The sequence below is a fragment of the Colias philodice genome, chromosome 2 (assembly GCF_061535455.1).
Source record: "Colias philodice isolate Cphi_HAF_F1 chromosome 2, ilColPhil1 Martin Lab GWU primary, whole genome shotgun sequence".
In the NCBI taxonomy this organism is placed as follows: Eukaryota; Metazoa; Arthropoda; class Insecta; order Lepidoptera; family Pieridae; genus Colias; species Colias philodice.
In genome coordinates, this window is record NC_143087.1 from 10,808,790 (window position 1) to 10,828,520 (window position 19,731).

At 33.3% G+C, this 19,731-nt stretch overlaps 1 protein-coding gene across 2 annotated transcripts in view; it reads left to right on the forward strand.

Annotated features, from left to right (window-relative positions):
• LOC149490767 (uncharacterized) overlaps positions 1–19,731 on the forward strand; it is a 99,204-nt gene that overhangs the window by 65,876 nt on the left and 13,597 nt on the right. For both annotated transcript variants that reach the window (XR_016317304.1, XM_089708347.1), the window contains exons 4-6: positions 752–934; positions 1,231–1,425; positions 1,663–1,839. Coding sequence is in view for 1 of the 2 variants with exons in the window: in XM_089708347.1 (XP_089564473.1) it covers positions 752–934; positions 1,231–1,425; positions 1,663–1,839 (555 nt within the window). In the remaining variant the exon portion in view is untranslated. The remainder of the gene's footprint in view (positions 1–751; positions 935–1,230; positions 1,426–1,662; positions 1,840–19,731) is intronic.

The following is a 19,731-nucleotide window of genomic DNA, read 5'->3' on the forward strand; positions in this document are numbered from 1 at the left end:
TTGAAAGGGAGTTTTCTAACATAACTGTGACTTGCATAGATAAGGAGGGCTTTAAAAAGTAATTTAAATTTTGTCTGTTTGTCCGAGCTAAACTCAAAAAGTACTGCATGGATTTACTTCAAATTTTGCATATAATATATTACTAACAGGTCGGGTCATCATAAAGGCTTTACTATACCATCATGCTAAGACCAATAGGAGCAATGCTGGCAAACCGCGGGGCACAGCTAGTATTACTTGGAGGTTACCATTACACGTTGTTGTTACTCACTGAGCTACTTATTTTACAGTATTCTCGCCACGTATCTCTACGATGCATTCGTTGCATTGCCGATTATGTATGTTAGAACACGAAACGTGTAGTGGAATATTAGTGACCACTGGGTGATCCTATTCGATATAAAGATGTTGCATTAGGAATGTTGAATGACGTTCCATTACCTACCTCTAACTAATCAACCAAAATACCTTTAAAACTACGATTTTTTCCTATAAAATAGATCTTATTTCTGATTTTACAGATATCACAGCATAATATAGTGAAACCTTGGTGAAACAAAATAGTTTCCTTGTCATCAATCTGTCTATTATTCCCTTACACATGCATAGATCTTTAAAACATAGCTACGGATTTTTGTTAATAGGTAGGTACGTCTTATTTTAGTTTTAAAAGACGCGGTCAAAGCCTCCGGTAACAAGCTAGTAGTACTAAGTTACTTATGTAGTAATAATTTAAATCCTTTCTTTTCAGATTCGCTCACAGTCCACTACTGCAACCGCGAAGTGTTTGTATCCGAACGGGGTGCAGACAGCGAGGGGTACATCCGCACCCCAGGGTACCCGCACTTCTATGTGGGGGACGAGTGCAGGTGGAGGCTGCGGGTTCATCCGGAGCAGAGGATACGGGTCACTCTGCTGGATGTGAGCTTGAGAAGTATGTATACAGTATAGTATTATTACGGTAGTATATTATCTATCCAATCGCGGTGCAGACAGCGAGGGGTACATCCGGACCCCGGGGACATCCCCCACTTCGTATACATATACAATTTAAAAAAAACGAAACAAAAAAAAATAGAAAAAGAAGAATAAATGTAATGTTCTCTAAAAAGGCTCAGCATAAATTGATTAGTTTGACCTTTAACAAATGAATTAAGTAACGCATCTTAAACCTATTTAATTCTGATCATTTCAATAGAGAATCCAAACGTATTTATTCTTGTCTCGCAGGTGTCGGTCCGTTCGAATCAAACTGCACAGATTACGTAGCTGTAAAAGATTCGAATGGTGACTCTCTATACACCAGCTGTGACCAAGTTGACACACCGCTCCGGCTGCTCTCCACCACAGATACCGTAGAAGTATTAGTTGAAGCTAAGTCTAAAGGCGCCTTTCCTAAAAGAGGCGTGTTGTTACATTATAAAAGTAAGTTGAATTTTCTTATAAACCATTTCAAGAAAAATATATAATGAGTGTATGTAGCGCCATCTATTGTACATATTCGGTCGGTTAAATTTTATTTATACTTTAAAAAGTGACATCTATGAACGTATCCAACAAGAGTTATTTTATTACAGCGCCATCTATGAATATAATAAACAACTATTGTTTTAATACAACGCCATCTATGATCCGTTAAGTAAAACTATTTCTTTTTTTCAGGTATAAATTGTGTTACGTTACAAGCGCCATCTAACGGCTACATCGTGTACAGAAATGAAGACGTAGCCCACTATATGTGCAACGTTAATTATGTTTTTGTTGATACGCGACAGAGGGCGCGGATGTTATGGTGCTATGATGATAATAGATGGAATGATACGGTACCGTCTTGTATTGGTAAGTTTATTTTTTAAAGTTAGTATATCCGATAAAGTTAGGGAATTTATCACAGCGTTTGAACAAAGTATTCATAAAATACGGTTAAACAATTTGTTTACTACAAAAATAATCATGTAGAGTTTAGCTAACTAATTCAACAACAATAAATCCTATTAATATTTTCTTATTTAGTAAATTGAATAATAGGAAGCGCTTTTTCAACTTTAATTATAATTTTTTTCATTTAATTTACATAAAAAGTTCTTTGTGTTTTACTTTCAACGCGTCTCTACGCTCTATTATTCGCTTTTCTATTCAAAGAATGCACATGCGCGAGTCCTGTCTAATCTCTCATTCTTTCTCACTACTGTCCCTATGAATGAATGCAATAGCAATATGTTCCCGTGTTCAATGTGATTATTTACAAATAACCATTCATTAGAGAATTCGGTACTTTGGTACAACGGATTAAGGGCTATTTTCGTAGCGGCTTCGTTATTTTCATGGTTCAGACGGATTGTAGACTGTAGTGTTTCTTCAGACAGTTCGGTAAATACGCGGTATTCACTGTTCAGCGGTTGGACTCGGTAGTGGTCGTATCCCGATATATTGTCAGGAGTGTGTCAACACAACACGTGGTTACAAAAGTGAGTTTATATTTTTTCATAGGTTATTACTTATATTTTGCGTGTATTTCACTGTGATATTTTTCGTTGTGCTTCTACATATTTTCGGGTTTGTCAAAGTGAATATTTTATGAAGTTTACTTCAGTTTTTTCGTGAGCTTTCCATGATATTTTTGTTGCGTGACGAAGTTTGGTTAAGCTTTATTTTTAATACCGAATACGATGGTGTTATATCAAATATAGATAATGTAAAATATTGGGACAAACAGGTATATTAAATTAAGTTATGTTAATGCATTTATAAAATACACTTTTCTTTTGAATTTTAACGGTTGTTGCAACTGCATCTATGCATTAGTCATTTGCATTGTTCTAACAACACAAAAGAGGCACAATTATTTTTAGTACAGAGTTCATTCCTTATCTAAAGCGATACGTAATTGACGAGAATTGTTATCAAATTCTCAATAATGCATTATTATTAAAACCGTGTAAGGACGCATTGAATGATGATAAATATTTTAACTCTATTCCTGCTAATTTATATTTTTGGAGAGCTTGTGAGTTTTGTAAAGGAATGTTTTATAAACCTAATGATACTCTTCTCGGTAAAAGTAAGAAGTTAGAAAAATAAAAGCTCATTAATATTATTATGATCCAGGTAACTAGGTAGGTATTCTGCAAAATATGTTTTTAAACGATAATGACGAACCGTTGTAGAGCTAAGCAAGGTGCTATTATTTTATAATAACAATAATTTAGAGGGTTATTACGTTATTAAATAGAAGTAGGTATTTAATATGTATCTATCTGGAAAAAATAGGTATTAATAGCTGATACATATATGTATTTTAACCTTGTTAAATATGATAAGTATGTTTTATCGGGTTTTGTCTAAGGTCTATCTTCGTACGTTGATCGAAATTTGTTTTTGATGGATAACTACTGTACCTAGTAAATTAAAGAATAGTTTGCTTTTTCTTAATTAATGCCATATAATAATACGGTTTAAAATTGTATACAAAAATTATTTATACAGTTTCACAATGTGTTGAAACAGATTGCTTAAATATTCTCCACAGGTAAACTAAATACAATATTTAGCCAAAAGGGTTCACCATTAATAGAAATTCGTAATGAAATAGCTTTTGTAAATAATTAATAGTTATTTGTGAGTCTCCTGAGTTTAGTTACAATAGAACTCATAGTTTGTGCTGTTATTAGAAACTCGATAATAAATGAAAAATAAATGAAATTATTCAAGTGTTTACGAAATATCCAAATTGTGGTGATTTTATCGTGCTTGCTTATTTAGTTTGGAAGTTTCTGTTTGCTATTCGTTGGTATTTCATTGAAATTAGCTATTGCCAGATTTCTACTGATAAGCAAGGATTCCTTTCAATTTAAAACACAGTATTTATAAGGTAGATTATGCTTTAGTAGTTTTACATATCATGATATACCTATCATTCTAAATAAATATGTTATGCCGATTCAAAAGTGCTTCTATGAAGTCTAATTGAATAAATAAATGTTTTTCATATGAAGATAGGTACATGTAATATGTACATAACCTTTACACGGATCCGTCAAAGCATTAAACATTATCCCCGTACCTGCGTATTTCTGACATCCGACAGATTAACGTAAATCACAGGAAAACACGTTTTATGCTGTCTGTGCTTTATTTCGAACGTAAAAGTCGCATTATTATGTAGTCCCTAGACGATAATGCAGCATGACATGCGTTAGGTGGTGTCATGCATGCATGCTCGTTTAAATCGATGATTGAAATGACATGCAAACTGCGTGCTGGCACCTGATTGGTAGAGCTTTCTATTTCCTATCCTGCAAGTTAGAATGACGTGCAGCATGATCGTCACATCGGTTGCTGTCATGCAAAAGCTTAAAGAGATTCATGTAGGTCATTCATCACTATACTTATGCTGGACGCTAACTATGAAAAAAAGAGCGTGCGTACACGTGTCAGAAGTGAAACTTCTTTGGCAAGATTCAAAATCGTCGTCTTGCTCCATGAAGTGACGGTATTGTCATGACTAGAGAATCCAATCCCGCATCAAAATCGCGATCCCGCAAGCCTGCGGGATTAAGATCATCAATCCCGCGGACCCCGCGGGATTTGCGGGATTGATTTTAATTATTATTATTTTTGTTTCATGTAATTTAAAGAAAGAAAATACACACAAATGTTTTTAATTATTCTTATCAACATGAAGCAAAGTTATCACTTGTATTATAAATTAAATATAATGATGTTTAAGACAATACAATATTCACAATATTTCACGTTTCATATTTAGATTTTTATTTGAAATATGTAGAACATATTCATTGGTTTTAGAGGCATTTAAAATCAGCTTTTTTTTTTTTTAAATACTTTCGAAGAAATGATAAAGAATCTTACGTTTCATCTTTTAGATTTGATCTTATCTTGTTGCATAAATAGCCAGCGGCGGAAATAGCACGCTCGGCTTCCAAGTTCCACACTTGTAGGCGGAATTGACTTTACATAAGTATAAACAGCTTCAAAATACTTCCCCCTATTCCCTCCACATTCAAAAAGTGTCAATATCAAATCAGTTGAATTATCTCGAGTGGGTACACGCACAGCAGCTCTAGACTCTGCCACCCATTCAGTACGCGCAAAGTTAAATCCCCGTGCGCTGTAGGGGAATCCCCAGTCATAGAGTACTGGAACTGACATTGATTACGTTCTGTTCCGTCCGATAATAGTTCCGATCATCGTCTGAGCCTATTTTTCTTACTTTTTTCAAACCCGCGAACGTGCGGGATCCCGCATGAGTAATCCCGCATTTTTGATCCCGCAAAAAAGGTGCGGAATCCTGCATTAGCGGGATCCCGCGTTTGCGGGATTGGATTCCCTAGTCATGACGCGACCTTTAAATGTTACTATCAAAGCTCCTAAAGAATTTCACTTCAAAATGCATGATTTGATATTTTTAGACGCTCATGCAGCATGACAACTCGTGCATGTCATGCTAGCAATACTGTCTAGGGACTACTTTACAATAGACGAGCCAAGACGTCGCTCACCTTGCGTAAGTCATAACTCTGTTACAGATTAATTAAAATTCGCTTCAGTGTTGCCATATGTGTAAAAGCGTTTTGATGTTATGTCTCTGGGGTAATAAAACTCATTTATAATTTCATTACGTTCGGTTTGATTGCAGAATGGCGCGTTTATGTTGGTACCTTTTGTGATGATTTTAGTATGCGCCAGGCAAAGGTTTAGTTTATTTCTTAGTATATTTGAAGGGTTGTAAATTGTCAGTTATAACGCCCAAACGAATACGATTATAGTGCGATTATTAATTCTAATTGAATGTCTTATTTACCAGTTACCACTATATAGGTACTTTATTATGTGTTTATTAAACAGCAAGAGTAACTATAAGGGTGCACTCACACACATCAGTCACCGTCACGGCACGTCACCGGACAGGATTAAAAAAAAATATGTATCAATAGTTCTAGTATGACTCTGTTCCCACACGACAGTCGCCGGCACGAAATCTATCAGTGACGTCACCGGTCAGGCACGTCAAATAATCTTTCCATACATGTATCATACTTTTATCCCCACTCACCCGGTGCCGTCACGTCTCAGTTCAGTCAGCGTCGTGCTACCGTCAATAATTGCTACATGTTCTCTAGCGTGACACGCGTCTAATCACTGACTAACCTGATGTATGTGTTCAATGATTCAGTCAAACCGGCGACGTGACTGACGGACAACATGACGGTGACTGGTGTTTGTGGATACGTACACGAACCGTCACCGATCAGTCATCGGTGACTTGACGGTGACTGATGTGTGTGAGTGCACCCTAACAAGGCTCTTCCGTGTTTTAGAAGGCATGTAATAGTCCCATAATAACAATCATTTAGCATGTCAAAGACTCAATTAACTTTCAAGGAACAAAACCCCTTTCTCACTGTATGTTTTACATATAAAATATATTTGTTGAGGGTTGTCACATGGACCTAGACCTTTGAAGTAATCTAAATGGAATCTCGAATGTAATAACATATTGTGAAGTAGGTTATGACGAAGGCTAAAACTAAAGGGTAATGTGAATATGAATTCAGGTCTTGTCAGTCTTTAAACTTATATTTAAAAAATGTAAACTAATAATATGAAGAGGAAAGATTTAATTAAATTATTTTAGCATTAGACGACACTATTACTCAGTAATTTAGAAGATATGTTTATTATGAATGCCTCAGGGAAATTACCAAAAAAATTGTCAAATTCAATCACTTTGGTACGAGCATCTTAAATCATAACAAGCTATTACATAATACATATATAATTTCAATCTCAAACTAAATAATATTCTATCATACGTTTGCAATAGTCGGTAATATAAAGAATAAATGGTTATTGGCCATATAACGACAATTGCAATAAATTAGAAACTGCAATTTTCTTGATAAATGGCCAAATAAGCGCTGCGATAAGTAATAGAGGTGTGAGGCGGAGAATTAACGGCCATCCACTGTTTTTGCTATCCTCGCAGAACTATCTGATCTCATATAAGATATTAGTATTGTTTTTTTTGGAATAAAAGTGTAATATTCTGGTAATATATGATGTTTTTCTGTATGGAAATGCAGACCTGGCCATGTTGCTTTGGGAAATGTTATTAAATTTACTAAAAAATTGACGGTCATCCACTTTTTTTGCTATCTTAGAACTATCTGATCTAATATAAGATATTAGTACCTACTGTTTTTATGGAAGAATAGTTTATCTAATATTCTGGTTATAATATAATATGGTGTTTTTCTGTATGAAAATGCAGACCTGGGCATGTTGGGATTTGTTATTCTTTTAAGTTATTGAGGTTAAGCTGGACTAAGATAGTTTGTTGTTTATCTCTGTTGCTCTATGAAAGATTTTAATACCGTTAGATTATACACGAAAATAAATTAACATTATTTTATATTTTATTCGGTACTAGTGGTCCGCCCCGGCTTCGCCCGTGGTACATAATTCGCAATAAAAGGTAGCCTATGTCCTTTCTCGGGTATCAAAATATCTCCATATAAAATTTCATGCAAATTGGTTCAGTAGTTTAGGCGTGATTGAGTAACAGACAGACAGACAGACAGAGTTACTTTCGCATTTATAATATAAGTATGGATTTTCGCGAGCATTCAATAAAAATCATATTTTTGAAATTCAACTTTTTTAGGCTCATTGAAAGAAAAATTTCAAGGTCGCGTCATTGCAATACCGTCACGTCATGAAGTAAGGCAACAATTTTGGTATATTTGAATATTGTCAAAGAAGTTTCACTTCTGACACGCATGGTCGGCAGACACGCTATTTTTAATACCAGTTAAGCACTATATGCATAAAGAATATTAGGTAAATGAATCTTGAGCTTTTAGCATATTTCAGTAGTTTATATATAATGAGGAGAATTTCGTTAATTGTTTGTTATTTTTAGCAACTACACAAAAGAACTTTAGAAATGGGCTGTGCCTTTATTTTTCTTGGCAAACGCGAAAATATTTCAAAGTAACTGCCGTCCGTGAACTGGCATCTGAAATTCGTTTTAATTAATAAGGCGAATTAACAAACCGTATAATATTGTCGCTTTTTATAAAATGGGGGCTTTTTGATAATGATCAATTTGTGTAGGTCATGGATGGGAATGCATTGCTTTGACTGGCTGTGCTTTTCTTTTTGGTTGGTTATGAAATTAAGGAAGTTGGATGAAACAGCTTTCAGATTTTCATGGTAGTTACTCAATGAATTTATGAAGGAAAAAAATATGTGAATTGTGGAGGAAAGATATAAATTTTTAAAAGGAAGATAATTCGATCTCTTTGTTCTCACGTCTTTTGGATGTAAATATTTTGTACGTGGTTAAAAAATTCTATTGTAGTTAAACAGCTTTTATTTGCTGTTACGAATTTTTGAAAGTGGTTTTCGATCGATGGTCCGCTATTCCAACCTATTCGCCACTTCAATATGAGGTTGAAAATTTATCAAAAATTTAGCTGAAATTTTACACGAGAAATTCACTAGCTATGGATTTTCTTCCATTTGAAAGTCAATTTTTGTGTGTTAGTTTTTGATGCTTTATCCGTAGATTTGATTTTTTTAATACGTGTGATCTTTGATGACTGTCATCAGGATCTTTTTACCATGCAAACCTTGGAAATAGAGTAGGTAACAATTGTATCGTATCCATCTTTTTTATATGGAAATTATGATAATAATTTATAAATAGGTACTGAGAATGGCTGTGTTGGTATTATATATATAAAACGGCTATCTCCGCATAAAATAAATTGAATCTGAATAAGCAACTATTAAATTTTCATAATCCCAGTCGTAATATAATTGGCCCTAACTTGAACTGAACAATTGTAAAGCACGACTGTAATACTGTGCAATATTTTGTATTCATTGTAAATTAGCTGCGCTGTACAAAACAATACAAATGCGTGGAAATATAGATTATTTGTATTCTTTTATGAATTGTTCTTTTTAATGCTCGTGGTGGTAATTAGTTTTGGATACAATTTATAGCTTCGATAGCATATTTTATAATTAATTTTATAGCTAAGTGCCTACTTAATTAATACTATAGTATTTGTTAATAAGAGTCTTGAGTTTTTGTTCGGTATAGATACTATGTGATGATCGTGGGTTCGTCTTTGTTAATTGAGAATTTTTTGTGGACAGCCCTAATTTTGTTTCAAAGAGTAAAGCAGCCTTAGAAAAGCTCGGCAAGAGGTCACCAGATAGGCGAAAAGACAAACAATTTTTGGTAATGTTATTAGATTGTTTGATATAAATGCTTTTTTTATTGAAAAATAAATCCCAATTATTCGATATTACAAACATCCTCAATTTTATATAATTTGTAAAGCCTATCTTTATCATGAATTGAGCATAATACATAAAGATAACATTAGACTTGTCGGAAGGATGCTTTCATAAACAAGCTTTGCTCTACCTAATAATATTATTCAGTCTATCAAAAATATTTCATTTGTATTATAAATGGTAATTTTCCGTTTCCCTATTTCCTGTGTACAAAGTAGCCTTTACGGTATCTATCCCTTTTCCGATTTAGAAAAGGCTTAGCGGTTTTTACATGAGAAAGTAACAAATATCCGGCTTCAAAAATATTTGCTTTTATTATCGGTTATACCGGTTTATATTTTGTACCTTGAATTTTGGTAAAACGTTTCATTGAGATAAGTTTAATCTTTTTGAGGTTATACTGTATATAGATGTAGTTCTGTGACGGTGCTATTTATTTTATAAATCGCCTGTAGATTGGCAAAAGTGATCTTAAGTTCAGGTATTAGGTAAATTTATTTACGTTCGATTAATGATCAAAGTTATCTGCGAGCAATTAGGTATGTAATTGGTCTTTTGAGTGTTACCAGAGCGATATCTTTAAAATCGTCTCCATCGGGAACAGAACCCGAAATCTCTTTTATCGTAATCTTCATCTGGCTGTTTGATAAATATGATAAAAGTGAAAAACCTACTTCCACCATAAAGCCGGCAATACGATCGCATTGTTCCTACCACCAAGTGAGTCGCCTGCTATAGAGCAGCAAGCCTACCAGTAGCAGCCAACCTAGCAATAGTGCTAGGGTTAGGTATTATAAAAAAATCAGCCCATCAAAAGGTGATTTTTTGTGGTTTGACAAGGAATTTAAATCAACTCATATAATTTTCAGCACATTTTAGTATCTGTTTGTTTATCACATAAATAATAAATCGTAACGTGAAATGAGTTAATCTCTCGGATTCCTCGACTGGATCCTAACATGGCCGGAACCCGACACCTAAAGAGAGTCAAAGAACACATTGAGCTGTCAGACCGTGGAAACGTTATACGTTGAACAATTGAGCGTATTTAAAAGTGGAATAAAATTTTGTACAAATGAGTTAAAAACATTGTGAAAATCACAAACAGCTTGTTGTTTATATTTTATTATTGGGGCAAACAAAGCAGATCTTCAATACCTGTATATTGAATGATTTTAACGGAACTTAGTCCTAAACTAACCAAACCTTTACCCTAAAATGAAAACTTAACAAAAAATACATATCTTTTCCTACAAAAAATACACACACTGACTTGTTATTTTTCCAAGAGACGTTATTTTTCATGTGGTACTTGAAAGAATCGCAAGACCTAACAAAATCTTAGTTTAAATCGATTGTCTTATTTTTATCTGTGTGTATTCGAGTGGTAATTCAGGCTTGATTTAGGGTTGACAGTTAAAAGCTAGCGTGAGGGAATGCTTAATTTTTAGCCCTTTATTAACACGAGATACAGCCCTCGTAGGGTCGGCTTATCTGTAATTGTGACCATGTTTCACGCGGTTTTGCAATATTTTGTTAATTATGAAGCATATTCATTGGGATATCTTTGTCAAGCGAGTTTGGTGCAACTTGTTTGAGTCAATAATATAGAGTTGGGTCATCGCTTTAGCTCATGTTACCTATCCATGTATTATCATTTATCGTACAGCTTTGAACAAATACATTTCCTTGATGTTTCTGTATGTTTCGAAGCTTTCTTAATATTTTAACTATACGTACTGTTTATTTATAGGTTCACAGGCACTTTACAATAATTGTAGGTATTTCTTTATAAGAATGACATAACAACTTATTTATTTACATGTAAAGCAAGCTTACTGTTAACTACATACAATATGAAGAATCAACGCTGCGAATGACATTCTGTTTTAGTACCCTTTGCTTTTTAATGGCGTGCAATTAGACCTAGCACAATGTCTCAATAGAATAGGGCTGACACGAATAATAAATGTTACACTATTGATATACCTAAATTGCCGAAAAACTCGATTATAGTTCTTCATTTGGTACAGTTTTCATAAACGTTACTTATTCAGGCATGAGACAAGTAAAACTAACAAACTATACATTTTCTTGTAAAATGAAGGAATATCCTTCTTTTATATTAATCTAATTATAATACAATAGTTTTCCGTTCGCGTCCGCTTCGCCTAAAACTTTATAAATTAAATAGTAAAGCCTTTCTGGACAACCACTTTATCTATTTAAGAAAACTACATCAAAATCCGTTGCGAATTTTTAAAGAGATATAGGTACAGACAGACAGCGAGAAATCGTACACTCTACACTACCCTTATTAAACCTTACTACCTTACCTTAGAATTGCTAGAAGTTGAGACGCTGTTTAAAATCAGGGTTTATTTTCACACCAGAGCGTGTGGCAACCCTAGAATAGTGGGACGTCTTTTAATTACATCGTAATTATGAGTCGTGTGTAGTCGTGAGGGGAACTTTCTGGAATGATTAAAGGCTTAAAAACTTCACTTTGTCATGTCGAATGTGTGAAGGTGTTATTGTCGCCGAGTTGCAATGTGGACTTGGAGTTAGGAGAATAGATTTTAGAAAATAATTCGAATCTAGTTTTGCAAAATAATGATGGAAATGGAATGGGAAATTCACAGGAAAATAACGAGTCAATGACATGATTCAGTAAAAACTACAAATCATTTCGAATATGGAGGGGTTTAATAAAATGTAACGGCAAACTTCTAAATGGACTTTTAGTTTAAAACGCAACAGACAGTTAGGGCGTTTGTCCACTACAAGGAATTTTACGGTCCGGCATTCCGATTTTTTACGGTCCGGTATGGCACGCCATTAATCTATATATACTAGCTTGTGCACTATACGTAATTTTACTGTCCGACATTTTACTTTTCCCTATTCCGGATGGTTTTTTGTGTCTACGAGTCGCTGTAGGTATAATTGTTTTCGAATGCCCACTTGCTTAGATTTTACTGTTTTTACTGCATATGCCAATTGAAAGCAAGCTCTTGTTTTACTTTCTTTTAGTTGGCAATGAGATTTGAGAAGTCGGTATTGTTATTTTATATACATTGACCAAGCATTGACCTATAATTATTATTATCTAAGTAAGTGTTGGTAAGTTAAAGTTCAAGTGGGAATAGCTTTAGCTCCTCTTCACCGATTAAAATAAATAAGTGAAACACGCATTTTAAATCTCTTACGGAACTTTACTTTTTATTATAACGAAATAATATAATATTTCACCTTCTATATTTTTTACTCGTTTAAACAATCATTTATGATAGCATTATACCGCCAAACTTCCGCACTGATCCGAGTTTTTTTTTTTTTTTGTGTGGTGTCTCTCAATGTTAGCCAGAAGGGCTTCTACATTTTAACGCGGACGCGACTGATCCGAGTAAAGACGGACAGGTGCACAAGCAATTCATCGGTTTTTTCATGCCACACCGGACCGTAAAAAATCGGAATGCCGGACAGTAAAATTCCTTGTAGTGCACAAGCGCCCTTACATTTGAATAAAAATACAGCTAAAGCTAATCATTGGTAAAATATAACGAATGTTCATATTTAAAACACTCTCTACTCGTTTACTTATGATCATTTTAATAGAAGATTATACGTAATTATCTGAAAATAATTCATTAATATACTGGCTAGATGTTGTTACTGAAATTATATCTTCGTGTAATTATTTACGAAGTTACACAGTTTGTGAACAACGATTTTATACGCGTTGGTTAATTTAATAACCTGAAGATGGGAAGGATCCGAAATATATATTGTGTATTACTTGTAAGAAACACGATTTTGTAGGAAATATCTATATAGCTTAGTGTCTACTAGAATATAAGCTGTAGGATTTATCAAGTTGTTTTATAAATGTGTTTATATATTGTTTAATACCAATATCATTATGAAATTAAATGCGTACCAGAGAAGAGGAAAATACAAATAACATAATTGAAATTTTATATTAAGGATATTAATTAAGCAATTATTACTAACTAGCTTTCCACCCGCGGCTTCGTCCGCGCAGTCAAAGAAAAACCCGCATAGTTCCCGTTCCAGTGGGATTTCCGGGATAAAACCTATCCTATGTCCCGGGGTAAAAAGTAGCCTATGTCCTTTCTCGGGTATCAAAATATCTCTATATCAAATTTCATGCAAATTGGTTCAGTAGTTAAGGCGTGATTGAGTAACAGACAGACAGACAGACAGAGTTACTTTCGCATTTATAATATTAGTATCCAGGATTGATGATATTTAAAATGTACCTACTCTGATATTATGAATTGTTTCCGACAAAATGTTAAAGGCAATTAACTCGATTTCACAAAATATCCGCTATTTCCATTAAAAGTTAAAACAGACGAATCATGTATGTAATAATTTATGAGCAAGTGTGATAGTCGATTTTAATACATATTTTTTTCATAAGAAAAATTTTTTTGTTACTATTATATCTATATTATATATTATACTAGCGGTCCGCCCCGGCTTCGCCCGTGGTACATATGAAAAATAGATGTTGGCCGATTCTCAGACTTACCCGATATGCACAGAAAATTTCATGAGAATCGGTCCACCCGTTTCGGAGGAGTATGCAGACTAACATTGTGACACGAGAATTTTATATATAAGAAGAAGAAGAAAGATATTATATCTATTATAGAAAAATATCATGAGGATTGAGTGCTACGATCAGCTTTATCATATAAATTCAAAACTGTAATTATTTGATGAGAATCATTTCCTTTGTATTTATTTCTATAGAGCATTTTTATGAAACCTTTTTCTACTCTACTGCGTTCTGAATTCTGATAAAAATACAATCCGAGAAGGGTATGTGTGAGTATATTTTACAATGCTTCGTAGCGAAACAGCTTGATGGTTTTTAGCTTGAAATATGCTGTTAGATTTTAATTATGAGAGTAATACTGGCTAGATTAAAATAATAAGAAACTATTATATGAAAATCTGTGTCTACTAATATTTTTTCCTTCAAACTTATCGCTTGAGGTATCTAAATTAAGGATTTTAAAAGGTGATAAAAAAAAATTCCGCTCGTCAGATTTTTGTTGATTTTACTTTTTCAAGAATAATTTGTTATTTAAGTATGGCACATGTGAACTTTGTGCTAGTTTTTAAGTTCGAAGGCATGATAAGTGTTTTGACATGTTCCGTATTAGGTCAGCTCTCAGGCACGTTTGTTGGCAAGTGACGTTATTGGTATAGTGGATAGTGTCCTAGCTTGTGGTAGGTGCGGGTTCAATCTGTAGTATTCAAGATTTTGAAATATGTACATAGATATTGTAATTTGTTTGGAGTAAATTGAATGATTGATATGATGTATTTGGAGGTAAATATTTTATTTATTTATTTACCTCCAAACAATTTACATCAAACATGAAATCTATTTCAGTAAGATATAGGTACATAGCAAATATTACAAATAAACATAAGGTACTTCTCTCCGTGCTAGTCGCTGACGCCACTGTGTTACAGCAGGGAAGTTTATTTTATTTTTACACGCTTTATATTAGCTTCACCTGTATGTTTGTAACCGACTTCTTTGGGCGCGATTTTGACCCACTTTAAACGGCCAGATTTCGTTCAAACTTTGTAGATTTATTTAGGACCGATGACAATACCCTAATTTGATAAAATAAATAATAGTTAAAAAATAAATGAAAAACACGAGTTTTATAGAAAACCGAACTAAAAGCGTGTTTTTTAGTTTTTTTAAACTAGGGTTGATGTACCAATAGTTGACCATTTAAGCGGTTTTATCTTTAGCTACATATAAAAAACGGGTTATTTGTTTTACGTTCAATGTTATTTTTGGGACACAGATAATTGAATACTCACTGCAACTATTGTTCTTAATATCAATTTGATAACCTTTAAAGGTTTTATGAAAACTACTCTGAAAGTTACTTCTGCTAAAAACACCATTACTTGACCACTGATCACCAATATCTGACCATCATTGCTCTAAAAGTTGACCATTTTCAAAATGAACAAAATGTCCTTCTTCGAACATTAGTTTTGTTTAATAAATAAATATATTATTTAATAAATAAAAATAGGTTGATGAAATCAAACCACTTGGTCACGGAAATCAAGTGGACAACTCAAGGTTAATAATATTCTCGGCCCCGAAACCTGACCAACTAAGTTCGGTATAAAAATCTTACGGTGGTCAGCTTTTGGAAATATGTAACATAAAGCTATGACTTAACTACGGCTTAAATGGTTTGTTAAATTAGGTAGGTATAAGCACAAAACAAAGCAAGTCTTTCTTAGCAAAATATAAAGAACCAAGAGCTGACCATACTGGTCAACAATAGGCGAAAAATTGTTTTTGTTGCTCCAAAAGATAACCAGGCCGCTAAAAATCATGAAAAACTGTTCATGCCAAAAATGAAGCCGAAAGTCTATAACAGAATGGTTCAACTTTATGCCTATAACAAGACATATAAAGAGTAATCGATTGCATTCAAGATAAATTAAGATTTCTCAATCAACTCCCGATAAAAAACTCTTAGTAAAAAATGTGATTACTTACGGGGCACCTACTTAATGACATCTTCGTGTTGAAAAAATGTCAATATTTCTGACCATTGGCAGCAAGGTTTGTTTTTATTTTATAGATGATGTTGCTTTATAGAAAAAACAATAAACTATCATCTGGGGCTGCCGTATTTTCTTAATTGGCGCGTATATTTGAATTTCGGTCATGCATTGGCGCTTGGTCAGCTAGTGGTACATTGACCCTATTATTATTATTTATTCATTTTTTGCAAAGTTTACACTATGGTTTCAAAATATAAAACTTATGAGGCTAAACATAATTAGGTTTTAGATTTTGGTGAGGTGATAACCATTATCCACAAGCTGCAGATTATGATAACATTGTAAATTGTAATTCATCTGACTGATACGCTATCACGTCTAAAACATAGCACCGATTTGGATAACATTAGGAATGAAAACTAGCCATTGTCAAATATAGCATTTTTTTTATACCACTGGAAGATACTTGTTCCCAAGACACAGGGAATCCTAGTGTGGGAGCAAGGGTTTTCAATTTCTATGCATCTTATATTTTTTGGAAATAAAGTTTATTGTTTATTGTTATTAAATCAAACGATACACGTGGCTTTGTCCTCGGGAGAAACCACGGGACGGAGCCAGTTATTCATATGGCGAATATACTCAGTACAGTATTATGAATGTTTCTCAGTTTAGTTCCACAATAGTTGTTGATTAGTTTGCAACTAATTTGGGTTCCGTGAAATGCGTAGGTGTTTTAATTTCTCTCAATTTTCACCAATTAAATTAAATAGCATTCTAATATCAATACAGATTGAAAAAGCAATAATTCTATAATCCTTAATGAGAAATATCATTACGGACGAATGATAATTAAATCTATTGGAATCGGAATTTGGGGTGGAGACGTAATGAAATTTCTAATCCATGAATTGATTTTAAATTTTTGATGAATTTTCATCCGATTACGTGGAAACATAATAGAGATAATACGACAGTGGAATAATTTTTTATTTTGATTTGTAGTCAAATAATCGAGATACCAATTTGGACGATAATTTTGTAAATTTTCTTTATCTTAAATTATGAAATTCTATATTGAATTCAATTATTTCATATCTCTGTAGAATTTTCTATTATTCTCTGGAGATTTTGAATTGTTTATTTCGGACTCATATTAATTGGACTTAATCAAAACTCCTTAAGGTAGCTTCCAGTAACAATAATAGATAATAATTAAATATTATATGAGCAGTGGTGGCTCAGTGGTGAGACCTCGGACTTCGAATCGATAAGTCCGGGGTTTGAGACCGGGCGAGCGCGCAGGAAATAAATTGATTTTTCAATTTATCTGCGCATGTTGTAACATCACCACTGCTCGAAAGGTGAAGGAAAACATCGTGAGGAAACCGACATGTCGAAGAATCAAAAGTTCGACGACATGTGTCGCGCCAACCCGCACTTGGCCAGCGTGGTGGACTATGGCCTGTACCCTCATAGGAGGCCCGTGTCCCAGCAGTGGAAACGTAGGTATATGGGCTGATGATGATGATGAAATATTATATTAGATATTTTATTTGTTCTACTACTGTTAATGTTTTTATCAATATTAGATAATGCTTTATGACTGAATAAAGTTATTCTTTCTTTAAAGATAAATAAATACAAAAGCTCGATGTAGGATTAATTGATACATCATTTTTATCGGTATTATATTATATTGATATGATATACTCAATAATGAGTACGATTATAATATGTTCGAGTTAATTAGCGTCAGTGAAATGAGCTTATTGGATCGTCAGTTAATCATTTTCATATTTAATTGATAAGTCAGAAGTACCGGATTATATAAAATCTGTACATACGTAAAATTTGCATACATTTCATTTTGTTTTTTAATTATGCTTTGTCTTATTATCTAGATTAACTTAGATGAATGCGTTTTAAAGAAGTATCTGCATATTATATTAAACCCTCTCTTTATGTATGTTTCAACAAAGTAAATCTTGTACAGAGCACACACACCTTACTTGACCCTCATTCAAGGAATAGGGTTGACCGATTTCTGTAATCGGTAATAATACCTACTTATTTAGCCTAACAGTTTTTGTGTTATCAACGCAACTTATAGATATTGAGATTTATCTTCACTTTCTGAAAGAGTACCCTTTCCCTGAAAGAAAATCTATCCATAGCCCATAGTACAAAACCATTCAAGTGGGGAAAAGATATCCAACTAAATACGAAAATTTGTGAGGATGAATGTATGTATGTTTGTTAATCTTTTACGAAAAAATATCTAGTAGGGTAGATGAGAATAACACCTGAGCTATAGAAATAGCTACTTGATTTTATACGCGGGTTAAACATCGGTTGAAACCGCGCGGCATAGCCAGTAATCTTATAAATATATTCATGGTTAGCAACCCTAAACTAGCACGTAAGTCAATAAAGTAAGATTCACTTGTTAAGAACTATTGTTGTAAACTTGCGATCTAATTAACAAAGGGACGCAGTTAATACATAAAGGGTCGAGAATGTTCTAGAAGCATATACAAAGATGGCCGCTCAGCTTGTATTTTGTGTCTATTAATGACATCGCTTCCTTCTTTAAATTGAACTTGTCAATTTTGTTTACGTTATTAATGGCTATGTTCAGAATTTTAATGAGATTTTTAAATGTTTTCGTAAATTAAAGATTTCTATTCACATAAATCATAAGATATATCCATTAACGATTTCAAGTTTCTAGTATATATCTTCCTATTTCTCATGTTTTTTCAAAATTGGTTTCACATAAAGTGTTACATTTCACGAGAAACTGGAAATGTATCAAGATTGCAAATGAAATGGCTAAGTACTATTTATATTTCTAGCTTGAAAGCGTTGAAAAAGAAACACGATGAAGGAAATAAATCTAGATGGATTTGAAATGAAGATTTGATTTGAGCTCTCGTCGGATTTGCTGCAATTTTTCATTTAATGTTTAATTTTTTCGTATTAGGTAGGATCGAGGTTTGACTTAGAATGTCTGGTTAGGATTATTTGCTGCTCACTTTTAACTTGTGTTTTTGAACACTCTATTTTTTATAAAAGTTCTGTCTTTATGTTTTGAAGTCAATAGAAACATTTGGTTTAGTCTCCTATAAAATAATATGTTATCAATTCCTCTTATCTGGAATTTCTTTATTCAATTTTTCCTTCTCCTTGTCCATGTTTCAAAGATTTCTTATAATATTCGAAATATCTCTTCTCAATAGATAACATCAGTTATGAATGGACTCAAGTAGGCAACATTAAGATAGCAAAAATATAGATCCTATAAAGTGCGGGTAAAATATCACCAGTTTACGATCCTGGCTTGACAAGCCAGAGGTTAGTTATGAGTCCCCGGGGCTCACAATGTTCCAAGGAGACCCAAGGTCGATGCCGTTTTCATGTTAATTATAAGTTTGATTAACTTCTTGATGTGCTGTGATTAGTTTTCCAATGTCGTTGTGTGTTTATCTTCAGGAAAAATATATAATACAGAAACAGATTTAAATGTACTGGTATCTAATTGGTAACAGCAGTGTAACTATGTAGTTCTTTCTCAAATTCATAAGGGAATCCTCGGTTATGGATATCTTTATCAGAAAAGAAAGTTGTTTGAAGTTTATGAAGTTTATTAATTGTTATAAACGTGCTTGATACGGATGCTGATCTCTATCTCCTATTGATATTAAGTTGGTAAAAGCCAAATATTTTTTAAACAATAGTCAAGAGACGTATGGTTTTTCTTCTTGTTATCATCATCATTTTTTCTTACAGTTTCAGATATTTAAAATT